Here is a 21,832-nt window from a genome sequence, read left to right on the forward strand (position 1 = left end):
TCGGTGGTACAACCGGGGCATGTAAATAACAATCCCAGGTCAGCAACAGTAACGCAAAAGCGGGGATGTCAATCAATCAAAATTGCATAGAAACAGCCAAGACGTTATACTGTTACAACATCAGAGGGAAGTCACAATAACAGTCGGGGGAAAAATCATGGGCAAAATTTTTTGAAGTTCAGTGCAACATCGCCGATAGAGAAGCCGATTCTGACATGAGCAGCTTCAGCTTCGAGTCACATATTTTATGGAACTCAGCAACGGTCTCATTTTCAGCTCCAACAATTCTTCTTACCACACCGGCAGAGCTCCATGATTCCAAAGACTGGGCAATCCGACCACCGATTTCAGAGTTGGCCATTGCTGAACTCTCGTCCAAGATACAGGAAATCTGTCCTGGACCTTCAGCACTAGTTCCTTGCAATTGTGACAACAGGATATCCAAAGCTTGCTCCTCTGGCCTCATCTGATCTGATAACCATGTCTGGACGCTTTGGAGAGTGTCAGCAATGCAGTGTACAGAAGTTTGAATTGCCTGCAAGTGAGGTATGTTTGGTCGCTCCGACGGACCACCTTTCTTTTTCTTCTTTCCTTGTGGAGCCATAGCTCTCATACAGGATTGGATTATGAGAAGATGCCAGGAAATGGGTTCTGTAACCATCCGAACTAAAAGCGGAAAATTATTTCCTGGAGAAGTCAACATTCGATTGGCATCAGTTAGCTGCTCATCTATGCAAATTTTGACCAAGTTATCCACAATCTGCCAAGAATTTGGGCTGCTCCCGTCAGTTCCAGGGATCACTGACTCATTAGAACACAAGTTCCAAGCATTGATAAACACAGCAAAGCTCATCCAGCTGACTATATCAGGAGCAAAATCCTGCAATTGTACAGTTCGAATTAGCAAAGCACAGTACTGCAGCAAGAAGAGAATTCTCACTATGAGCAATATACAAGACAAAACTCCAGTTCCAATCAATACATACAGACTTACAGAGTTCTATTCCCCAGAAAGTGTAATGAATGCATACTGCTAAATTGGAAAACCCATTCCACACAGATGAACTATAGCTACACATTACATAACAAAACCCATATAGTAGAGAAAGCAAAAATAGAAAAAGTGGATTTGCTTGATATGCGTTTGTACTGTAAAAAAATGCAGCAATTATTCTTGAGATACACAATATAATATTGCAAATATATAAAGAAAAAAACTGGGGAAAGTACAGACAGATTAGTCAGAAAGCTGAAAGGAAAAAATCATATATCTATTCAGTTGACTAGTACCTTAACAGCCTTCTTGCCTGATGACATACCCAGCACTACGCTTAGAGCATCATCAATAGAATAACCAATACTCCTAGCATATTTCTCAAGCAAGGTTTTCATTTCTCCAACAGCAGTTACATCAGAGCAAGCGCCATTCAGCTCACTCTCCCTGAGGAAAGATGCACCACCATGCATGGAAAGATAAACCAGCCGAGGAACAAGAGATTTTCTCTCTGCATCTTTCAGCTTAGGACCATACTTCTCATTAGATTTGTGCTTGCACTGCAATACATTTGAGGACAATAATAGTTGATATGAGAAAACAAAATATGCATGACAAGATACGTTCAATAAGAGCAGCATGGATGTCTATTAAGCACAAAAAATTTCAATGTACCAATATGTCCACTAGATATAAAAAGTCGGCTTAATAACATGTACCAGGACAAGACTCAATCCTTTAATAATACAAGAGTACTATGAAAACTAAATAATACTTGACTTAGCTTATATAAGGTTGCGATAAAAATGACGTACCACTTTGGCCCTATAGCTTGCAGGTGCTGCATCTTCATCAAATGGTTCTGCAAAATCATAACGACAAAAGTGAGCATTATTGTGCCTGCAAGACCATAATTGACTCCAAAAAAGATCCACAAATGGAGAAAGTAACTGGCAAACATATATAGTGTAGTGCAAGCATTTCTAAAGGGGTGCTCTTGTTAAGCATAAACAGATAAAATCACACTTGGTACAAGAAGCAAACACCTGACAGAAAATTAACACTGCTTGTTGGTGTCCACCAAGGTCGTGCCTGAAGATCTTCATTAAAGGTTAAGTGTTTCATGCTGTCCTCATTAGATAGCTCAACCAATCTAGCTCCATTGCTTGCATTTTCAAGAATAGACTGCAATCAGGGAGCAAGTAAAATCAAAATCTTCAGGACTGGTATATAAAAACTGATAATCGACGACAACAGACAACATATCCAGCCCCATTTATGGCCTAATTTAAGGTTCCAAAACTATCAAGTTTCAAAATGGTTTAGAGGAGAAAAATAGATATATTTGTTTATATATCAAAACATGCATCAGTATATTTATAAGAACAACTAATATGTACCAAAGTTATGATTAGAAGTTGACAAGGGACAACTAACCTCTACTTCCTCAAGAGACTCAGCCTTCTGCTTCAGATGCAGCAACACAGAATCTGATCTCACAGAAAGATATTGCATGGACCGTTGCAAGCGATCTTTGAACTGAACAAACTCAATTACCTGAACAAAATTGCATAGAAACTGAGGAAACAACAGTACAAGAAAGAAACACTCAGAAATGGCACAAAACACCATTAGGGGGAAATCAAGCGATGATGCAGACAATGATGTGGAAGGGAATCACTGCAACAAATTTGATTCTAAATAAGAACAAAGATGTTGCGCAACAATGCCTTGGCGATTATGTACTGCAGATAATAAGTTGAATTCCTTGTAATAGCGCTGACCAATATCGGTTCAAAAATCAGTATGTGAATAGTTATTGTCAGGTGGCTAAGACCAGATTCCAGATGTTCCATGGATGCAATCAGTCTATATGAAAATGATAATAGCAGACTGCCTTTGTATTTGGTGTATTCTAGTGATGCTCAAATGCATGTAGTATAATGCATACCTAAGCGTTTTCAATAAAATATGACCAAGCCCCAACAGTATCACTAGTATAAAGTACAAACTATAAATAAGTAAAGAATGGAGAGATGTACAGTCAATACATTTATGTTTGGAAAATATACCAAGAGCTGGGAAGTACATACGTGTACAAAATTCTGGTCAGAATTGCAGGTATCTGAGAATAGATGGGGTATGTTTGGAAGAATCAAGTGATATTAGGTATTTAGGATGCTGATCCCCAGGAGTTAAAGAGCATGTCCACCCGGTGCAGTTTGGTTACAGCATTTGTTTACAATTCAATATTTCAAAGTAATACAATGATTTCATGATAGAAACTTTCCTGAGTAGAGTTATGTAAGATTAAACAGTAAGCTGTTGAGTCATGGAGATAATGCAAAATCCAGACTCAATTAGAGAGAACTCTCAGGATCTCAGTAGGTTTTCCACATTTTGTGTAATTACATTGCAGAAATGACTGGTGTTTCCTTTTTACAAAACATGTACCATTAGTCCGTTATTGCGCTTGATGCACTGGAATATTTTGTGTACGTGTGGGCGTGTGTGTATGAGAGAGAGAAAGAGGTTCTTTACATGGATTCCGTGCAGATGGCTACTGGTGAGAAACAAAAGGGGTTCCACTTACCTTTGAGTAAGTACGGTGCCTATACGCAAGACAAGTAAGATCAGCAGATTCTTTCAAATGATCGTCCATGAATTTCAGATAATCCCTAACAAGATCAGCAGCTTGTTGCAAGAAAGGAGAATTCAACATTTGTGGCAAGATGTGATGTGAGACAGACTCTAGAAGAATGTTTTTCACCTCCAAGGTAATGTACCTGTATACAAGAACATCAATCAGGAAAGGAGAAAAAATGATATCATCGAATAATCTCTAGGAAAAGAACTAGAAACTTAAGTTCAAAGAAGTTAGCAGAGCAAGCATGCTACACGAAAGTCCAGCGTGGAGCAAATTACAATGAGCAATCACATTTGAAAGGATCCAAACGTGAGAATTACCATTTATGTGCTAATGGAAGAGCTCCCATGTAAGAATACAGATGCACCAGAATAATCTTGTATTGCCAGACATACCTGAGCACAAAACCAAATTAGAGATTTTCATTCAACACTTAGTCAGATAAATACAAATAATTAGATTGTAATGTGCATGGTACTGCACATTGGACTGTAAGTCTGCACGCTGCAAGGAAGCTTCAGCAGCAACATCAATCCCAAAAATTGAAGACAATAAATTTCTGAATTAATCGAGCTATTTTGAAACCGGATGGTGTTTTCCGCAGCAGTCCAAGGGGTTGTTCATCAATCTTGTTATAACTTTTCGTATCCAAGTGACTTAATTGTTGCTTTCCTTATTTAAGATTAGTAGGCCTCCATACAAGATGAGGCTGTCCTTTGAAAGCAAGAAAAAGAGATAATACAAGAAGGGAGCAACTCCTCATCAGGTGACTGAGAACACCACAAATCTCAGTCACATTTTTTTTCTGACCGTTAGATTAAAATCCAAGCGCCAAAATCACTCGGTCTCTTCTTAACCCTAGCACCCCCTCATTCTCTGTCTATCTCTCTATTTCTCCCTCCAGGAGCCGCCACGCCCAATACACCCGCGCACCCCACCCGCGACCTCGCCCAGCGGCGAGGCCTACCGGAGCACCCTCCACCCTCCTCATCTATGTCTCCTCCGCCGAAGGTCCGCTGGAGCCGCATCTGCCCTGCTCATCTCCACCACAACCCAAGGCTACCCGCCCTACCATCTCCGGCAACAAGATGCTCCCGCGACACCCTCCTCCGTCTCCAGTGGCTACCACCACTTAATGACCTTGCTCCTTGTCGCCCCCGCCGCTATTCCCACCCATGCCCTCCAATCCGCAGTTAGCAATGGTGTCACCGCCTTGCCGCCCCCCTGCCTCCCTCTATGACCAGGGGACTATAGGTGAACACAGACCGTAAACCCTCTAACCCTAACCCAGCGGCCCGATGGCGACCGACGGCGAGCGGCAACGCAAAAGATGAGAAGGATGACACTGGGGAGCACAAATCTCGGCATGAATTCAACGTATGATTCATCAACTAAGATTTTTCTGAATTTTCAGTCACCTGAGTTAGATATTCCCAAAAAAAGCCAAACAAGTCTCCGTTATGCTCCTCCCCTTGACATGTTGTTCTTGGTCTCTCCCCTTTCCACCCTCTTTCTTCTAGTGTCATTCTTCTCTGAGACATCACGCCCAACCTCTATTCTTCATCTCAACTTTATCATGGGAAACAATCCACCTCCACCCCCTCTAACACCATTAATATTACCAATATCAAAACCAATCTCCCAGTTATCCTTGACTTCCAAGTCAGAAATTGCACAAGTATACGACAGCTTTTCCTTGTCACCCATGGAAAACATGCTCTTAATGACATCGGTGAAAGCTAAGTCGACAACTAACACGTAATTGGACAATATGATTGTAGCATGCTTACATCGGTGACAGCTAAGAATGGTCGCCATATGATCTATTATATTCATGAGGGATGGCACGTTGTAAAGGTGGAATGAACCACATCGTGCTACAAGTCTACAGGGGATAAAGTAGGCGTGTGCATGCAATAACACCAGGGCAACACATGTGCTTGGGATGTGGCCACAACACATGAATAATGGCCAGCAAACATTAGGTAAACAAATGCTTACTTTTTTTAAGTAATATAGATCAACCATTAAGGTCCATGTTTTGAGCTTTAAACAATTCATGTGCAGCATCAGTACCACTAGTCTTTTGCATTTTTTTGCTTTGCTGCATATGAAAGCTCCTTGGATGCCAAGTGCATGCAAAATTAAAAGTAGCTATTCACAGTGACATTATTGATATAAAAACTATTAAATGGAACAACACCGAATGCGACTAATCAAATTAACTCTAGGATCGCATCTATTTTAAAAGAGATGCAACAACAGTCAAACAAATAATCATTTAGGTCTGGTCAAAGAACACTAATATTTAGGTGCTTCAAACTTAACCATTAAGTCAATTCAGCAGCGGAATTTGATAATATTTCGTGCTTATTAGATATTTAATAGACACCTAATAAACTAAAGTAACAGAACTGAAGGATTAGAGATTAGTCATAAATTGATCCATGAAAAGACAGGTGTATATCAGGATAAACTTACTTGCGAACAGTCAATCCAAACTCTAGTACCAAAATTGCTTCAAGTAAGTATCCTAAGTTCCTTGTGCGCCAGTATAGCTGTTCCAAGGTATTAACAATGCAATTTATATGGAGAAGGACAACGAGAAATATGTTACTTAAAATAACTAAAGAATAGAAATTTTCCAGCAGTTTCATGACAACAAAAACAAAACAATACAGTATATTGACCAGAACCATGTACTCTCATGCAGGTAATAAAAATGGATCATGGTAACATGATTCATGTTATGGATAGGTGAATTAGCCTGAATATTTGAAAAATAATTAACTTCAAATTCCCTTTGCATTTGACAAACTCCCTCCGGTCACTAAAACATGATATTTTGGACATGCTTCCAGTCAAACTGGAGACTTTTGACTATCAATATCTTTTCAAATATTTAGATCACGAACGGCATGTGTAGATTTGTCTTGAGAAGTACTCTCATGATAGCATGACTTCATTGGTCCAAATTTGATTCAATAGAAAATAGTTACCAAAGCTGCACTTTGGAGACCGTGTTGTCCGAAATATCAAGTATTTATGACCGGAGGTAGTAATAAATTGCTGGGGTTGCAGATGGACACAAAATGATAAAATTATTTGTTTCCTTTTAAAAATATAAAGGGAAAATCCAGGTATCATTTTCATATATTGTGGTATTGAACAACTCATTGGATGACAAATTGGGCACATTTAGAAGAAGCTTGTAACAGTTACTGACAAGTTGGACTTTACAGCACAAAAGACAACTTAAATTTTACATTATTTTTTTGGAGACTTGAGGATAGTTTAAAATGTCCCTTTTATTCTCTCACACTAGTTGTGATTAGATACAGCTACATACCTGCACAAGAATACTGCTGGCCATAGACAGGAGTTCTTCGCCATACATGCTTTCCTGAGGATCCAGGTCGTTTGAGAGAGGCAAATTTTTATAAAATGTATGAACCATTCTTTTTGCAATGCCCTGAAGTTCTGGATTAGGAGATAAATTTAAGGTGCACGAATAAATAACTGACATAAATGAGACAGCCCAATAAAGTTTTAATGTACAACACAAATAAATATGTGACATTTTGACAGAGGTAGACCTGTAGTCGATTTTGTGAATAGAGTTCCCAAAAGTTCTTGAACTTTAAAAAGGGTTATTGTCAAACCCAGTGCGTTCACCGAAACTGATGATGAATCAAAAGATCCAGAAATTGCATCTAGCAACTCGGTTATCTCATTGTCAGATAGCATGTGAAGGTAAATTTCAACATCAGATGCAGAGCAAGACAAATGACCAAATCTGCAATTGACAAAAAAAAGACATTTAGCTACCAAGTGGAATTTAAAGTAAAAATTAAGAGAAGCATCGTTATTCTTCAAAATACTATCACAAATCATCACAGAGAGCCGACACTATGGTAAAAAACAATTCCTATAAGCTCAAAATAAAACATTTAGAATTACAATGTTTGTCATTATCTACAAGAATGAAGATTTAAGTGATTCTGCTATGTATGGTAACTATCATATTAGAAATCCACTACACATATTGCCATGATATTGACATAGCATACAACATGTCCTAAGAAAGCCAACAAAATGTCAAAGCAAATATGAAAAAATATGTATATAGCATGTATATGTGCACATTATAGTTAGTTTGTACCAACTCTGTAGAAACAGCACAGTTGCTATGGTAGAAGGTTAGCAATGGTGGCAACAATCCAATGACAAACTTGCTAGAGACTGCAATTACTAAATAGTAGAAGAAAAGTCTTGTAGCAACCAGATCATTAAATTCTAGCAATCCATGGGCTGGTAGACTGCTACGCAAAAATAAAAACAGGTATAAAACTACAAATTATTCCTTTGCTTATGAATAGCTGTTAACTTTGGCTTTACTGTTTCATACTTCGACAAACAATAAACTATTTTTTGAAGTAAAATGGAAAATGTATAGTTAGACTTCCCATCAACAATACTTCTAAGAATATTATATTTATAACTACGGTAGCGCTATTTTACACCCTAGCTGTAGCATATTATTCTACACCAGTAGTTACTACTGAGAAAAACCAATGCAAATTACTGAACCGAATACACTGTACTACTGTTGGTTCAGTAGTAGCTGCACTCAGTAGTTACCAACGGTAGTTACTACTAAAATTTTCAGTAGTTCAGTTTGGTGTAGCTACACTTAGGGTGCAGATTAGCACTTGTATATCTGCACATATATTTGTGAAAAAATAACAGTCAAAGTTTGAATATTAAAAAATTGACATTTATGTGTAAACATAATAATAATAAAAATTATACGGTGGTACTGATTCCTATTTGTCAGATAACCACCTATATTTACAAAGTAGTAATTTACCACCTTATCTTTCCTTTCATTGGCATACTAAGTAAACATTACCACCTGAAATTTGGTAACCAGGAGGCAAATCTCAAAACACATGCACTAAATTCAAAGTATAGGTAGCTAATGCAACAATTCACTAGTACATGTATGTCCAGGGCCCTTTCCTCAGATTAATATTCAACACATATTTCTGCTTCTCACAATCTATTGTCTGTCATATCAGGAACTTAGTAAACAGAATGAATCGCTTATGTTAAACAGAATAGGGTATTGCAATGTCTTTTTTTCCCACAGTACATAGGGCAGTAAGCACGAAGGATGAGTGAGGGTATCAAGTGGGAGGTGTGGTACAGTTTCTTAAGTGTTTTACGTTGGACAATAACGCAATCCCAGTTAAGAGGAGATAGGAACAGAATTCAATCAATCACGTGTTTAGGGTTCAGCCATGTCCTATAGCATGTTGGGGTGTGCTGGCCCAGAGATTGGACTGCAACTAAAATCATTCTTACTAGCAGAAACAATGCAGCAAGCCATGGGCACTGTTGTCAAAGTTGTGTTACCATATATGGTTCACTAGGGTTCAGCACAGCATCCAGGAAATGTAGCCACTAGCAAAATCTAAGAGCAAAGAACACTACTTACAACGAAACAAAAAAGTGTGCGCCAAGGGTAAGGAAAATACTTATGCATAATTGCATAGAGAGATTCATCCCGCTTTCAGTAAGTTAAAATGTGCCACTTCATGTGTAATTTTTTATGTGTGGTAAACATCAAAACCGCCAGCTAAAAGGCTTATGCAAATTTCAAGGCTGAGATTTCCATCATGCATACTCATGGTATGAACACTTGAACAGATTCAAAATAGACAACAGCACAAAGAAGAAAGGGAAAGAGGTGCACCAGACAAACCTGTGCAAGTACTTCACCAAAGCTTCAATGACCTTTCTATCATTCAGGTCTCCACTGACACGGCGTTGCCGTTCAATTTCAATATTAGCTAAATGAGGTCCTCTGACGCAGTCGCTGGAGTTCTTTTCTTGTAGCCTTTGCACAAATGATAATGCGCTTGTAAGGCGAGATTCAACCTGCACAAATGTACTTCCAGTAAGTCATATTCACATCGCCAACCAAAAAAGTTCATTTTAAAAGAGAGTTGCTCTAGGTGAAGGAAGTACCAGCTCCTCGCTAAGGCAAGTCTTGTTGGACAATGCTGAATTAACAGAGCAGGAAGAACAAGAGTGTTCGCCAGTGCTTGCTTTAGGCAAATTCACGTCATGCTCCAGCAAACAGCCTAAATAATGGAGAAAGGACTCCCAGTCATCAGGACTGTCCAGTCAAAAGGAGATAACAATCATCAAAAATTAAACCCAAGTTAAAAAAAGGGAAATTGACAGCGGGTGAACATAAATATAAAATAGGATGCAACAAATCAAGGAGAACATGCAAAAACAAAAGTTTCAAACAATGGGAAGTATAACGGTGCCTCCTGATTCAGAAGCAAATGTCAATATAAAACTTAATATTTAAAAATACAGTAGATCAAAAGAGTCAGGTTGTATGACTGAAAGAGGATAAGTCAGTCGGTAGAGTTTCTAGTAAATGCATGGAGTGCTACTGTTTTTGGATGAAGTTCATAAAACATTATTAAGGAGCAACGCATGGTAAATGAGTAATGATCAACTCTATTAAACTGAAAATTCTATCAAATTAAAGATGGAAAACATTACCAAGACTCGAGGACCTTCTGATATATCTCCGAAGCAGCAACGTAGTTACTTGCTTGAGCATGAAGCCGCCCCTGTCAACTTGAAGTGAATGAAACTCAAAAGGCAAAGGCAATCAATAGGCAGTGTTACTAGGACACGGGTGCGGGTGTCGGAGTCCGACTTAGGTGTAGGTGTCCGGTTCGGCAAACTCCAGAAAATAAGATTCGGGGATTCGTCTAATTTATATTAATATTATATTAAGAATACATTGTGTAGTTGGACAAACTACACTAAAGCTGCTGAAAAATAGAAAAGAAAAGGAGAAAAGAGAAAAACAAATCAGCCCAACGCCGCAAACTGCAGCCCACACAGAATCCTCCAAGCACCAATTCCCCGCTGCCTCTGCCATTTCCCCGTCTTCACCTCCTCTCCCACACCACCACCGCCGCATCTCTCCTCCCCACCCCCACCCCCCCCCCCCCCCCTGACGCGGCCAAAGGTGTCGGATCCACGTTGCACCGTGTCGGGTGCGAGTCGATGAGCGGATAAGTGACGACACACCAAATTTTTTTCGGATTCGCGAGTCCAGGTAACATTGTCAATAGGGAGTAGGGATGCAAGTTCCATTTTTTGGGTTCGGCCCAAAACCCACTCCAACTAAAAATGCACTTCCACCTATTTGCTAGTTCATTTTTTTCTTGGATTTGAAGGCCAAATGAACTAGAGCAGTGACCCAACTACCCATTAGTTGACACACTTGCATTCCTAATAGGAAGGGAGAAAACAGAGACTTGGAGGATCTTTTATACAAGCACATGAAACGTATATGAGCTGGAGGTGCAACATGCTCTGACAAAGGCACTACCTCTGTATATAACAGTATGTTGTTCTAGACATGGCACAGTCTACAGTGGGTAACTTTAACTAATAAACTCTATCACAATATGTTGATAGAAACTATTAAAGTATAGTATAATGGAAATAATTTTTTATATGATAGATTATACTTTCACCTGGCCTTGTCGATCTAGATATATTTGCTGAAATTAGATGTCACATTGAAATTTTGATTCCAACTTACCCAAAACGAGATACATTTGTATATTGAGGGAGTACTTAAATAAAGCTAATGATTTCAATAAATCAACATTACCAATAAACTATTTTAACCATGCTCTCGTTATAGTTTATGACTTTTGCAAACTTCGAATTTATTAGAGTATTCCAGAGAGATTCATTACAGATGGTACAGTAAGAACGGTAAGTTATAAATTCGCATATTAACAAATTACTATGATTTACACAGCCATGAATTAAATCACCAGATCCTATTTGTTCTGATCCAAAGATAGGGAGAAATGGAATGTGAAAAGGTGAGAGTAGTTGATCAAAACTTGCAACCCAGTTCAACAGTAATTATGCGTCCACGACAAGACATTGTCCAAGAAAATTGAAATCAAATTACCTGCAAACGAAGCTTGTCCTCCTCCCTTCCCATAAGAGATCCCAAGTCTCCAGAAAGAATTTCCAAAGCAGCATCATACTTTGCCTGTTGTTCCAAAATTGAAATATACAGAGCAAGTGCTGCCACACAGTCCAAATATGTCAGAAGAGGACGGCGTCAGTGAAAGGAAAAGAAAAAACTAACATGGCAAAGGGGCATTTTAGAAAATAGAAATACCTTCCGGCTCATGCAAACTATGTGAATTTATGTGCTTCTTAAGCAACGCTTCAGCTAGTGCTAATAATTTCTCACCTCCACTGCTAAAATATACCTGCCATGGGCAAAAACATATCATGTCTTGTACTCTTGTGCAATATAAGTGCACTTAAGTACAGCAACAAACACTTGAAAGAATGAAAACACTTCCATACTTCCATTACTAAAATATTGCATTTTACCGTATGGATAGATCATGCTTAAATCAACAATATGAAATACCTATTCACCTAGTAATCCAAAGAAGTAGCATCCAAATATCTGATACTAATACACTATAATCATTTCTTACATTGCATCAAATATTCAAATGGGTAGTGGCAGATTTGGAACTTCTATGCGGATTATTGCCTAAGCATAGTTTTCTGACTGTGATTTTGTAGCTTAATAAAAAATGATTGAAATAATATTTCTAGGTTTCTGAGGATCTGAGCGCATTAAGATATGATAGTTTAGCACTAGTTGGTGCCAACGGGACCAATAAAGTTTTTATGTTTTTACCATTGTCTATCTCTTTTCTTGCCTGCATAATGGTCCATCTCACTCTCGTTATTATCCCCCTCTCCACACTCAACCACTCCAATAACTCCACTCACCCTCATATTGCATCTTTTCGTTGTGTCAGCTCCTAGAAAGGTAGAACCATTACTACCCCTCAGTCCAGAGAAAGCATATTGTTGATCATAATTGTACTCATTGGTTCATGACAAACGCATTGTTTCTATCTACAAAGTACTTAGTTTTTAGAGAACAAAAATTGATAATATCCCTTTCTAGTAATGAATTTAAATGGCAAATTTAAATATTAGAAATCTATGGAAATATGAGAAATCATAATATCTGACCTGCAGCTGAATACTGCTAACTGCCCAGAGCAAAAACCTTTCTTCCCCTACAGCTTTGTACATTTTTATAGCTGTCTGCAAAAGATAAGGCAAGCAATGAAATTAAGATATCACAAGGAATGTTAATCAAGTAACAACTAAAAAAACCATCATACCTGCTGTTGCTTCACATATGAGTATTCTCTGACGTAGCAATTAAAAAGACCCATCATTAATTCCAAGTTTGCAGGGTACTTTGCACAGGCATATTCATAGCAAGAAGTTGCAAGATCCACTGCATTAGCATGATCACAAGATAATTTAGGGAAAAAAAAACGACGCAAAGGAGATGAAACAAATGGCCAAGTACACATACATCGGTCAAGCCTTTGAAATACTATTTGTAGAGTGCTAAGTGTGAGATCATCAAAATGAAAAATATTGTCAGAATACAACAGCTCCTTGGCATTCAGGGACACACACAATGCTTCATCTGGCTTTCCCATTCTTTCCAAAATAAGAGCCTTGAGGGCCTGGAATGAGACAATTTAACAGTAAGGCTTGATTGCATTGACAACCAATGTTTTCCTTTAAAAAAAAAAGCAGACCCCTTACTAAAATGATAGAACCAAGAGAAGTTTCATTATCAGGTCCTAAACAGATGTGGAAGGAAATGACAGATATCAATGCAAGAACAGCTCCAAATTGATCTGAGAAGCAGCTCCGTTATTTAATTGACCATACAGGCCGCAAATTAACTCTTTGACCATACAGAACGCAAATTGACTCTTTGACCATACAGAACGCAAATTTATTTAGAAATAGTTCCATAAGGATATGTTCCTAGTGGTTGGGACTTGGGAATCCCATGTGCTTGAAATATGTTGAAAACATGGACCAAACAAGGGTAAAAGGCTTCTCAAAAAGACTACAGACCATAACATCTTACAGAGCTCAAATAGAAGACTGAAATTCTATGACCAGAGATAAACAGTACATAACATGAACACCTGAACTATTAAATTCAATGCAATGACTCGCTGTCAAACCTCAGAGATTAGCAGCTTGCATACTGCTGGTATTGGCTTGTAAGCCAATCCTCATTCCAAGCTCATTGATAGCTAGGCCAAGGAAAATCTCATTCTTTTGGCTTCCTTATTAGCAAAAAAGTATGTTCATCCCAATAATCAGTGTTTTAAAAATCCACCTCAGCTATGGCTGACCACCACAATCAGGACCTCATTGGCAAGGTTAGGCGGGCGACTGACTGGGTGAGGTCAAGTCAGCCTTAGCAGCTGCAGAATCTTACCCTTCGCTGTCAATCCTTCATCACCCCTACACATTCACAACATTGAGGGCTATTCCCACTTCAATTATCACCCCACCCCCACCCCCCCTCTCTCTCTATCTCACCACATGGCAGGCACCTAGGCAATCAATCCACCACTCTTCCTTTCCCTCTATAGCCTGATTGATCATCACCCTTTGGCCCAACACCAGCTGATTCCATCCAACTCGGTAGGCAACAACCCAGCAGATGAGAATTAAATATGAAGCTACCCCCTGTTTTTGAAAGTATGGAAGCAGCTCTGACTTTGCACTGAAGAAGGATACAATGGGGATCAAACCTAGGCCAAATCTGCCGCACTCAAGCACCAAAATCGAGCACCAGTCCTCTCCCCAACAGGAAGCTACGTAGCAATGAGAGAATAGGCTGTTGCTAACCTTCCAACCATAACCCTCAGCTGAAAGATTCCTGATGATTCTATTTTTCGTCTTGGTCCCTACCAGGCATACCCGCAAAAGCACATACACACTTGCCTGAAAATTGCAGCTACTCCTAGACCTTAAACATCACATCAGTCTCCAAAGCTCAAAGCAAGTTAGCACTTAGCACAAGGTCCAGCCAGCCAAGAATGACGTACTTCAGAACTAATCGCCTCGTTTTCCAGTACTGCACAAGTAACCCCATCCATTTGGTCAGACATTTCACAGAACGGCCCACACCAAAAAAAAACACGGCACAGTGCTGCTGATTACCGAACTACACATTTCCGCACCAGATTAGTCCAACCATCCCCAAAAATACACTAAAAAAATAGACCGAGAGAGAGTGCTCACGAGTGCGTAGGGGGAGGTGGGGTGCTTGACGACAAGGGCGGTGCAGAGCTTGAGCGCAGGCTTGTACTGGCGCGAGTCGACGGCGTCCCAGATCGGCCGCACCCGCCTCTCTGGGATGCCGCCGGCGAGCCCGAACTTGCTGGCCATCCTCGCGATCTGGATTAGGGTTTTGGTGGGCGCGCCGCGGGTGGGGAAGAAGAGGAGAGGCGAGGAGGCGGACGACAGAAGGGTTTGTTGGGTCACCGAGATTGGCACGGTCCAAGGAAGGGGTACGTGGATGAATCTTGACCGTTGGGTATATGACGGACGGCGTGCAATCGTCAACCGGAGGGAATGGTCGTGCTGCTGCCGTAACCCTATCGTTGGGGGAGCGAGAGATCTTGGCCGTTGAGCGTCGGGTGAGCGGCCTGGATTGATGAAGGGACGGGAGCGAACCACCGGACAGTGAAAGTGTCAAATGAGGATATGGCAGCAATGACCCAAAAATAGACAGCACGGGTGACCCTCGTCTTTGAGTTTGAGGGGTTTTGAATTGGCTGTCAATTTTGTTGAATTTGAGCGTCGCAGTGATCCAACCTCGAACGAAAATAAGATTTAGAGAATTAGATGTAGCTCTAAGGCTGACAAAACTTCAGCGATGTGATGATATCATGTGTACTATGCCGAAAAATGATGATATGTAGCCTCGACCCGTTGAGCTTGTGAATAAGGATAATTTAGCAAGAGGTCTCCTACTAACTTGTATTTGTATATACAGGGAATAAAGAGCACAAAGTATATTGAATTTGGACTTGGATAAAACTCCTCTGAAATATTTCTATTTCTAAAAGTCTTGTCTAATTTGGTCTAGACGTGTTGACACAAATAGAAACAGCCGATTCCATAACAGTCAAGATTTTTCATGGTGCTCTTAGATTGTTGACTAGACTTTTGAAACATTCTCACATTCTCACACTGTCATGACAATATTGTGTTTGCTAAGAGCAACTCCAGTGTTGTGCCAAACCGAACAAGAGAGCACCATAGTTCGATGTAGGGCCTGTTTGATGGAGTTTCAATTCCAAAAAATTTTGGTGCAGATCATGTTTAACTCTAGAAATTTTTGGAGCTGGAGCTATAGATAGATTAAAAGTTTTTAGTTTAAACATCTTGTTCTTATTTTAAACTAAAAATATATATTTAAATTATTTTATTTATCCTACAAACTTTAAATCATGTAAGGATCTTTAAGTTGAAACTCTACCAAACAGGATCTTATACGCTAGAGAGGAATCTTTGTTTGGTTCAACCTTCGGGAATAAAGAAAATCGGGTACTCTACAGCGGAAGCTTTGCTCTCGTGGCTCGGGGTTTGGACTCCCCAATGCCGAAAGGGCCCATGGATTGAGCTCTCCACCATCGAAATCGCATTGTGGTCAACATAGCTCGAGCGATGGAGCCCAAACATGAAGGCCCTGCTCATCTTCATCTGCCATGCTCCTTGGGTTGCTAGTTCTGCGGTAAGGGATTCGACATGCAAGGTATTGGCGAGGTCATCCTCCTCCCTGACCCCTACACCATGACATCTCCTCCGCCCCTCCTTCATCAGGGACCACACCAATTTCTTCTTACATTTTCTTGCAATGGTGGAGAAGAGAAAGGGAGTAGAATATATGGGAGAGGACGGCATACCTTTTCCTTTCTTTAATATCATGCGAGCTCATTTTCACTTTCAAAATCGCGCACACACTAGGTTGCTCTAAGATGTGACTTTGCTGGAGATAATTAAGAGTTACAAACTGAAAATAATGGCGACCATGTAAATTATCACATATCTTTGCTAAATCGTTCCAAGATGAGCGAAAAGGGAAGAAGAGGAGATGTAGCGGCGCATAGAGTAGTGTTAGGTGTGGCTCGGGCCAAGAGTATTTTCCCCTTCCAATGAATGGGAGAGGAGGCGATGAGGCTTCAAGAGAGGATGGTGATGTCGAGAGGCATCAGAGGACGGATGGGTGGATCGTAGTGCAGTAGATCGGATGTCAAAAATCAGTAAAGGTATTATTGCACTATAGATAGGCAGCACTATAACTAGTAGAGTGGAGAAACAAATGATTATATACGATACATATTGCAATTGATGTAATTTATACCACAGTTGGTAGTGATGTTCCAAGACCACCAAAATCAGGATAGTTTAGTGGTGTGCCAACTGCATAGTAGTTTTACTTATTTTGAAGGTGGTAAACCATTTCATTGTTTAGATTTGTGACATTTATAAGCATTTTGAGCTTGAGGTAGAGTGCCATTGTTTGTAACTACTTCCATTTGAGTTTGACATGACCTTTTTAGCATGTATTGGAGCACGCGGTAACACCTGTTGCCATGGGAGACATATTGTTATCGTGTATTAGAGCGCGACAAGGACGAAATGACGATGGCATCGTGGAACTCTTGGGCTAGGGGTCAATGGGAGATTCAAGGGAGACGAGTGTAGCATCGTTGACAAACTAGGGCAGGGTCGCAGACCATGGGACCGAAGGTGGAAGATGAGAAGCACGACCAGTGCCATGTAGATGGAGTAGTGACATGACTGGTGTCGGAGTTGCAGGGATTTTGATTTTGGCCCACAAGTTTGTGTGAAATTGTGTCGCATTACTCAAATTTTGTCTTTTGAAAAAATCAATTAAGCATCTCTCTTTAGAAAACACCTCAATTTTTTAATCTTTCGTTGATAAGATAGAAGTAAATCCAGTGTAAATTTTTTAGTTATGCGCATGGGCGGATTCAACGGGGCTAGGGGGCTTGAACCCCCTACCCTCCATAAACACTTGAGTGCCCTCCAGCCCCTCCCCCTACAAGTTTTGGGCATGAAAGAGGAAGAAGAAGAGAAAAAGGGGAGAAGAAGGAGGAAGGAGGAGAGAAAAAAAGAGGAGAGTAAGAAGGAAGAAGAAGCTGAGCCTCTCTAAAATTTAGCTCTATGCGGTGTTTAACTCTAAAGGCCATAACATGATGTGTGCTTAAGTAATGATCATCTAACATAACTCTTTTATGAGATATAGAATCTGATGGTCACCACACCAAATACGATCTATCAGGCATTCTAAGATAAAAACTACATTCTAGCCCCTCCCCCCCCCCCGCCCAAAAAAAAGAGGAGCGCCAAACTAACTCTCTATATGAACTAAATTTATTGGTAAAAGGAAGTACAACGATCCAAATTGCAGCGTCTGTTGTCATCAGATCACCGCACAAATTCACAGTCGTATTGGAGGAAGAAAAAACATAGCTGCAACTAAAGATCTAAGACACACTCACGCTTGGCACTGATGCTGGTATGCATTAGCAAATTAGAGAACTGATCCACCATTATCTAAGCAAGCTAAGGTTTGTTGTGATTGGACTTTTCCTTAATACCAGACTATGAAAACCTCATCCTCGGGACCTTAAGGACTGCTTCCATCTTCACATTGTCACACCCGATTTTAAGATCAAACCAAATGTAAACTACATATATATTAGGATCAGGTTATATATATAGCGATGTCATAAGTGAAATAACAGAACAATATCATTAACTTAAACGTACCTTTGATCTTACAAAAGGGGCCAGTAAGGGTCAAAAAGCAAAGACACTGCAGCGGAACTAAGCGTAGTCTTCAACCTTCCGGGTGACATCACAATCATTTGATGGAGAACACTCTCTAGAACGCGCCACCTTCTACGAAGTTTTCAAAATCTTCCTCGACTGAGCAACATTATTTGTGTATAGCAAGTATGAGTATATAGAATACTTAGTAAGTGTAGGAAAGTATGACATGAGACCAATATCAAGAATGACTTAACTCAGGGGTTTGTTTGCATAAATACCATTTTAGTAGTAAAATAGTTACAAAAACAACATATTTACTATATGAAAAATCTTTTAAAACTTGAGCCAATATTCAAACTACTTTGCTCCTCATCTGAGATTTCATCCACCTCTATCTAAAACCTAAGGTTAAATCATAGTTCCTACCACTATGATCCATCCGGACCAACCAAAGACTATCCAAACCATCCGAAACCATCCGACTAATCATGTGAGGAGTCTATGCCGCTCATGACCGTGAGCACGACTGATATATCAATTTTCACTCTGCAGAGATTGTACACTTTACCCACAAGTCATGATTTCCATTATGTCTGTGTTGATCAAACACTTACACACTTTTAGGGTGTATGACTAGGAAACCACTACAAAACCTTTACAATGTCTCTCTTAGCACGTGTCTATCTGCTGAGATTTCATCACCGTACATAAGTAGAGTACACCCTTCACCCCAGAAGCCTCCTCTTGTGCCTTACGGTTCTAGAAAGTACACCCTTCCTTCTCCGCACCACCAAATGATCTACATCATGTTGAGAAGAGAACGAATTACTCGACTAGATCCGTCCCATATCAGGCTTGTAGTTGTACTATTTTCATAGGTGGTACTGGCCTGTAGAAAAATGGCTCTATTAGGCCATGATTGTAATTTTGTGATTAATTATAACATAATCATTGGAACTAACATGTTTGTCAAGAATATATGTTAGTAGGTCTCATGGATGTAATATATAAAGAAGCCACTGAAGCTGGGACAAAGTTTGGTTGAATTGAAAAAAGTCCAGGAGAGATGACTATGCTGGATGGTTCGGTGCTCTGGGTATTTGCACTCACTGAAGCATCTCTATCAAAGGGGGACATAGGCATGAAAGCCTCATCGGATAGTCCGGTGATCGAGTGTTGGCAACACCGGAGTGTTTTTGTCTAGAAGGTAGAATAGAACAACTCACAGAATAGTTCGGTGATGAAGCAAGGCAACACCGGACAATACACCGGATAATGAACAGTGCAAAGATGAAAAAGAAGCAGAAGATCCCATCAGATAGTCCAGTGATTGATTTGAACACACCGGAGAAAATCACCGGAGCATTGTTGACAAAGGGGAGAATGCAGTAACCTCATTGGATGATCCGGTGATGAAGTGATGTGCACCGGAGCAATTTACACAAAGAAGATGTTGGCTCAAATGGCTAAGGTATACTCACCGAGAAGTTCAGTGATGAAGGTGGAGTATACACCGGAGTGTCCGGTATTCACAGAGGCTTAAGTGAGGTTCCAACAGTTAGTTTGTGAGAGTGTACTCACCAGATGATCCGGTGTTAGTACTAAGTCTCACCATGAGGGGAGGCTCGCTGGTGTGGGAGTTTTGGGGAAGATGGCAATAACTCCTGATACGAAGGCTGACGACCAAACTCATTTCCTCATACTGTAACAAATGAGCGAATTGTATCCATATGTCGATGAGCACAAATAGATGCTGCTTGAAGATAATCCAGGGCAGACCGAAGGTTGGGTTGCAAGGCAACATATGCGAAGGTTCACGACTTGGTTCCGAGATCAAATCAGACAATTGAGTACTCCTACAAGTGTTCTGATAAAAAAACTAGCATCGAGCCCTATATACACAATTATGACATATCAAGGATATGATATAAATGGATACATATTTTACACAGTTGCCCAAGATAAGAAGAGCATATACCAGAACAGTGGTGTCCGTATAGATGCTTATGACAACGACATGCAGAAGGGCACATACTACGGTCAAATAGAGGAGATCTGGAAGCTGAACTACTTGGGATTCAAGATAGCCCTGTTTTGGTGCCGTTGGGTACATGGGGAAAAGAGCGTCACTAATGATAAGTATGGGTTCACTAGCGTTGATCTCAAATATGTCGGATACAAGTTTGAACCCTTCGTACTTGCTAAAGATGTTCGCCAAGTCTTTTATGTGACTAACACAACAAAGAAGAAATGCCATGTAGTTCTCGCTGGGAAAAGACGCATCGTCGGAGTTGCAAACGTCGTTGATGAGGAGGAGTTCAATCAATTCGATGAAATTCCCCCTTTTGCTACTGCAGTCATGCCACGCCTTTCGCCGATCAAGGAAACTCCATACATTTGCCCCAACCACAATGAAGGGATCTAGGTCAAGAAAGGACAAAAATGGCGATTTTGAATTTTCAGTGTCAAATTTGTAATATTAATGTCACATTTATAATATTAATGTCAAATTTGACTTTTAAGTTATTTGAATTGTTAATGTTAATGCCAAATTTAAATTTTAAGTCTCAAGTTATTTGAATTTGTAATATTAATGTCAAAATGTGATGTGTCGTACTCATAGATGACGGGTGACATTCGTCACCCGTCACCTATGATTTATGCGCATGTGGCCGAGTCTTAGTAAAAGGTGACGGGTGACATTTATCACCCATCACCTATGACTTTTGCGCATGTGGCCGAGTCGAAGTAAAAGGTGACGGGTGACATTTATCACATGTCACCTTTTTACTTCTAATAAGTGACAGGTAATACTCATAGGTGACGGGTGACATTTTTCACCGTCACCTATGACTTATATGTATATACCCTAGCTCTTCCCCGCGCGTGTGCACTCTCATTTTGGCTAAATTTTTGGTTTCGCACGCTAGGGTTTGCCGCCGCCGTGATCATCGCCGTCCTTGGTCTTCTCCTCCCCGCGCCTCGACTCTGAACCCTCCTCCGCGCCGGCCTTCTCGTCCTCGACCACCTCCTCACCGATCTCCAACTCCCCGATGCGCCGACCTCCTCCTCCCCTGCCTCCCCCTCCCCGACCACCTCCTCCTCGATGCGCTGGCCACCTCCTCCCCGGCCTCCTCCTCGACGTGCTAGCCACCTCCTCCCCGGCCTCCTCCTCCTCGCTCAGTGAGTTTTCCTCTTCTATGATGATGCTTTGTGATGATACTCTTTACAGTGATGCTCTGTGATGATGCTTTGTGATGATGCTCTGTGATGATGTTCTCTTCTGTGATGATGCTCGGTGATGATGCTCTCTTCTGCGAGTTGTTTTTGGAGTATTGCTCTGTGATGATGTAGTTGAACTGAAATTGAGCTCATTATCTAAGCACAATAGCATT

The 21,832-nt window shown here is 40.4% G+C and overlaps 1 protein-coding gene across 2 annotated transcripts; it reads right to left on the minus strand.

Annotated features, from left to right (window-relative positions):
* Positions 1-68: 68 nt before the first annotated feature.
* On the minus strand, positions 69-15,109 carry LOC133884206 (N-terminal acetyltransferase B complex auxiliary subunit NAA25). Of its 2 annotated transcripts, none has more exons than XM_062323550.1 (19): positions 14,871-15,109; positions 13,126-13,282; positions 12,926-13,044; positions 12,771-12,845; positions 11,887-11,980; positions 11,671-11,789; positions 10,227-10,297; positions 9,675-9,825; positions 9,409-9,584; positions 7,238-7,437; positions 6,991-7,121; positions 6,123-6,199; positions 3,962-4,036; positions 3,588-3,780; positions 2,432-2,551; positions 2,041-2,179; positions 1,810-1,856; positions 1,291-1,554; positions 69-880 (listed from the first exon to the last, which is right to left on the minus strand). In XM_062323550.1, the coding sequence occupies exons 1-19, from the start codon at positions 15,015-15,017 to the stop codon at positions 179-181; spliced, it is 3,057 nt and encodes a 1,018-aa protein (XP_062179534.1). In that variant the 5' UTR covers positions 15,018-15,109; the 3' UTR covers positions 69-178. The 2 variants fall into 2 exon arrangements, with proteins under 2 accessions (XP_062179534.1, XP_062179536.1); XM_062323552.1 differs by lacking the exon at positions 14,871-15,109 and adding an exon at positions 13,799-14,071.
* Between the last annotated feature and the right edge of the window lie 6,723 nt (positions 15,110-21,832).

Source organism: Phragmites australis, chromosome 11 (genome assembly GCF_958298935.1).
Source record: "Phragmites australis chromosome 11, lpPhrAust1.1, whole genome shotgun sequence".
NCBI classification, from domain to species: domain Eukaryota; kingdom Viridiplantae; phylum Streptophyta; class Magnoliopsida; order Poales; family Poaceae; genus Phragmites; species Phragmites australis.

Coding starts and splice junctions, on each gene's coding strand:
- LOC133884206 (XM_062323550.1), bottom strand. CDS start 15,017: ATGGCCAGCAAGTTCGGGCTCGCCGGCGGCATCCCAGAGAGGCGGGTG. Junction 13,283..14,870: donor CCACCTCCCCCTACGCACTC/GTGAGCACTCTC, acceptor GTCTCATTCCAG/GCCCTCAAGGCTCTTATTTT. Junction 7,438..9,408: donor TTGGTGAAGTACTTGCACAG/GTTTGTCTGGTG, acceptor TGTCAATTGCAG/ATTTGGTCATTTGTCTTGCT.